Below are 4496 nucleotides of genomic sequence, written 5' to 3'. Positions count from 1 at the left end.
TCCCCATTATTACTCAGTGATTTTTGACAGTTTCTGTCTGCAGAGGCTTCATACCTTTTTTCCAAATCCACATTCTTATATTCAATACTAGCAAAAGGGAATTTGGTGGAAAATGTCAGAATCCAACTTTATTGTTTACTAGAGAAAAAAGTATTAGGTTTTTTTTAAGTTGAACTGTGAAATCAATTCCAGCTTCTATATAAGGAACTACATAAGGAACTATTCAGAAAGTGCAACACTATTTTCCTCTCAATTAGCACTCAGTAAAATTGCACATTTCAGAGAATTGAAAGACACATCTTTAATTAGCTATAGGTTCATATTAATAGACATTTGTCTCTGAAAATATTATTATTGTGACCTGAAGAATTTACAGATGACAAGAGATAAAGGAAGGGCAAAGGAAAAAGCAGCAGAAATGTAACATCTCATTAGAGGAGTAATCATAAATGTTATCTAACCCAACTGACCTTTTACCTATTTAGTTGTTATCAGACAGTTCATGGCTATTATGTCACAGACTCCACTCTTGCAGAAAATGAAGGTAGGGCAAAACCACATAAGGACTCTGAACAATTTTGGGGAAGGCTCTCTGAATTATAAAATCATTGCCTTGGCTCATAAAAAAACCCTGCAGGTAGAAGGAACAGAAATAAGCTTTTACAGAGATGGGGAAGTCACAGGAACTTCATTAGAGCCATCACAAGGTATTACAGAACAATAAAGGTCAGAAATCCCTGGTTAAGAATCTACGGAAGAGGGCGATGAGGAGGAATCTGTGCAAGAGGTTATCAAAAACTGCACTTCTATTCTAGACACCTGAGACACCAAGTACCCTGCAGGACATGCATATTTAAATTGCACACACTTTTGGTCACTTGCTCAGGCACAAATTTTATTCAAGCTGAACGGCTCAGTTGAAAAAGGTGCAAACTACCAGAGCTCCACTGCAGCCATCCCTGATTAAGATAAAAATAGGACAAGGATTTGGTGCCTAGGAGAACAGAAACAGCTGGGAGATGACAGACTAAGCAATTACCGTTACAGATTCATCGTTTCAGAGCTCCCCAGCTGAAGGAAAGGGAGCGGTTGTCAGTGCAAAGCACAGATAATTTCAGTGTCAGCACACGGCCCGCTGAGCACAGGGGTTGGCCAGCAGCCTTCCCGCTGGCCGCTCCGTGGGTAAATACTCTGGCAGTCAGACCACGCTGGCTATTCTGTCTGTGCAACTCATTGTGCACATATCCCAGCTATGATGCAAGCTGCGGGGGGCAACAACCTCACAGTTCATCCAAACTCTTCCTTTAAGTTTTAGTAAACTTTTGTATTTCAAAAACATCTCGGTCTTCAGGGCCAGTTTTATTCTAGACACTCCCAACAGTAGTAGCACCGCGTCAGGAGCCAGGGCCACCCTTGCACCATCAGGTGTCTGCATCATTCCAGTGGAGCTGGTTTATAGCCAGCCATAGGCTCACCCTGCTGTGGGAACGTGGGCCTTAGGGCAAAGTACACTGCAAGGACCTGCATTTGCTCACCTGAAGTGGTTTTTATTTTGTAAAGCAACTTTGGCTGGCAGCAGCATTCTGCACAGGAGCAGTACATGGGGGTGATGCAGGAAACACATCCCCCTCTTTCATTGGCACCTCAGTGAAGAGTCCCACTGACTTCACTGGGACTATGCTTGAGCCAAAAGACTACACATGAGAGAAAGAGTCAAGGGACCTTTAACTTTCAGCCTAGAAATTTTTCCTGCCATGCACCAGTGCACTGTAGCATCAACGTTCTTCCTTGCCTGACCTGCATTTAAGAAGCAGTGAAGAGTTCTCAATCTCCTCCAAAATCTTATGAAGGTTAATGCCTATTGAGTACCTTAAAATACTTGGATGAGAAAGGACTGTAGTAGAATACAGGGTCACTCAGGCATTTTGATGAGAATTTTTAGCTTAATTTCCTAGAATTAAACTGCCCAAGCTGTGCTCACAGGTTCCTTCCAATGAGGGGATGGGGGCATGCCAGAGGACAGCAGCTACCTTCAGCAAACATATCAGAGAGCAAAGTTATACTGTTACTTCTCTCTTCTTAATAAAAGAAATAATCAAGGGTTTGTATGCAAAACCACCTTTTTATTGCCACTTACACTGTTTCAAATATTGAACATTCAGATAAGCAACTGTGTTCATGTAGTTCGTTATTAGTTACTTCACCAAAACCTGACAGAATCTCCCTGTCCAAATTCTGTACGATTCCATCCAGCAGGTCCTGAAGTATTCACTTTGCATGTTGGCATCTCACACCAAAAATTCTTTTTGAGTGAACTATATAGTGGTTGATGAAAAAAATTATTACACAATGTAGGCTCTCACAATGTCACATATTTTTTGCAAAATAATTTGAAGATTCCAAGTAAGACTTCTTTTATTCAAAAAATAAATATATCCTTTCTGAATCAAAGCACTTCATATGACATTAAGTACAAAGAAGAAATGTACTTCTTTGGAAATTCTGAAATAGACATACAAGAGCTCATGGGAGCAACATTATCCATAACAGTGATAAAAGCTGAAAGCTGATTTTTTACAAATTTATAGCAGAACACAATTTCCTTTTACAATATAGAGCTTCAAACAGCTTTAAGAAAAACACCATTTTTAAAAGTCTGAAAGGCACATAACTGGACCATAAAACGTACTAGCACATTCACTAATACGTTTTATGTTACATTCCTAAAGAGAATCTGTGGGACTCTAGCCAAGAGAAAGACTGAAAATACCAGCAAGATCCTTTGCAAAGTACTAAAAGAGTGGCAGAGAGTTCCTTTTGGCTCTTGGTAAAATTAATATCCCAAAGCTAGAGAGTCTGAAAAGCTGCATCATTCAGTTGTATTGGGACGAGTGGCTACATAGACAAACACAACAATCAGCAGTACTACGACAGCCAGTGTGGGAAGCACCACGGTGGTGATCTGTTGCCGGGCCTCTTGCATTGCCTGTTTTCTCTCCTTTTTATCTTTGGAGGTCTCTTTCTTAGGTTTTCCTCTAAGCTGCCTCATCCTCCTCTTTGGATCTTTTTTTTTGCTGAAATGTGGAACCAAAGGGAGTGGAATAGCAGGAGATTGTCCAAGGTCTTTTGAAACAAGATGCTGAAGAACTCCTTTTCTGTTGAGTGCTTGGCTATGCAAGAAACTGCAAAAGAAAGAAAACAATTCTTTTGAGCAAGATCTACACATATTCCAGTCATTAAAAACATTTGCAGCTCCACTTGGTAAATCTTTCATCCAATGGACATCAATGCAGCTTCTTTCAAGGAAGTAGAATCATGGAGTTCAGCTCATCCACACAACACTTTCCCCATAAAAACCAGAGCAGTTCATGGTGTGTATCAGTCCAAGAACCCTGAACTTGTATTGTAGTCTTAATCCAGAAACAAAGCCCAGCACCATACATTTTATCCTCCAAGGCAAACAAGGTAACACAGCTAAAGACTTAATGAAAATAATCTGAATTAGTCTTGCATGAACACGGGGTTCCAGCTGCCTTTGGAGGAGGCAGGGAGGAGGCTCTCAGCTCAGGGGCTGTGGCTCCCACAAACCTGTAGAACAAGGAGGGGCAAGCATACACCCTGCCACAAGCATTTATCATCCACAACAGGTATTTATTGGCATAAAGGGTATTCCAACAGGAAGAAATGGGGAGAAAGAGCTGCTTAATGTAATACTTCTGGTTCTGCTGCCACACAACAAAGTCTAAATCATAACATGACTCAGTGCTGTCACACTTACTGCAGCTGTCATTGACAATTGAAAAGAAGCCCAAGCGATAATGAGTCTGCTAACAAACCACTGGTATAGACAAGCAGTCATCAATAAAGTAGAATTTAGTTGTTCTGAAGTATCTCCTAGACAATTTTTAAATACAGAAGTATCTACAAAGTGAGATTAACAAAAACACAGCATGGTATGAAAGCCTCTCCGAAATGAGAGTTAGTAGAGGCTTAGTATTTCCATACCCAAAATTTTCTTGCCCCTGAGCTGCTTGGAACTGTGCAATTCCCCGACTGCACAGCGAGGGTGGATGCCAGCCATTGGTTATATTCTTCTCCACCACATCCCCCAGCTCTGCCATGGCACAACAGCTGGACACAGGCCACACATAAATAAACACAGATTTGGAGGGCAATAATTACTGGCATCAAATATTGAGTTGAATTGAAGTAAATTATGAACTCAGGTTTTTCTATCACTCTAATATACTCAGAATAAAATGTATGTAGAAATTAGTGGGTTACTGCAACTTCCTCTTTTCTTTCCCTCTTCTTTATATCAAAATGTAAAGATGATTTTAATGTGCTGCGGTAGGTGAGGAGCATATGTCAACAAGCAAAGGTGCAAAGGTCAGTTCACCCCAGACACGATTTCCTCTTGATGTGTCATCTCTGGTTGATGATACAACTTGTCTTATGACTACTTTTTCGAAAAACTAGAGGTTTCACTGAGAGTG

The 4496-nt window shown here is 40.7% G+C and overlaps 1 protein-coding gene across 1 annotated transcript; it reads right to left on the bottom strand.

Moving 5' to 3' along the window:
* Positions 1 to 2102: 2102 nt before the first annotated feature.
* Positions 2103 to 3182, bottom strand: SMCO4 (single-pass membrane protein with coiled-coil domains 4). Its single transcript, XM_031066048.1, has one exon. It carries the CDS (start codon positions 3047 to 3049, stop codon positions 2870 to 2872), a length of 180 nt encoding a protein of 59 aa, XP_030921908.1. The 5' UTR covers positions 3050 to 3182; the 3' UTR covers positions 2103 to 2869.
* Between the last annotated feature and the right edge of the window lie 1314 nt (positions 3183 to 4496).

This window comes from Geospiza fortis, unplaced genomic scaffold (assembly GCF_000277835.1).
Source record: "Geospiza fortis unplaced genomic scaffold, GeoFor_1.0 scaffold16, whole genome shotgun sequence".
In the NCBI taxonomy this organism is placed as follows: Eukaryota; Metazoa; Chordata; class Aves; order Passeriformes; family Thraupidae; genus Geospiza; species Geospiza fortis.
Note: the sequence above shows the minus strand (reverse complement) of the source record. Positions and strands in the feature narration are given on the sequence as shown.

Bases quoted from the DNA above. Each gene is read 5' to 3' on its own strand.
- SMCO4 (XM_031066048.1), bottom strand. From the start codon at position 3,049: ATGAGGCAGCTTAGAGGAAAACCTAAGAAAGAGACCTCCAAAGATAAA.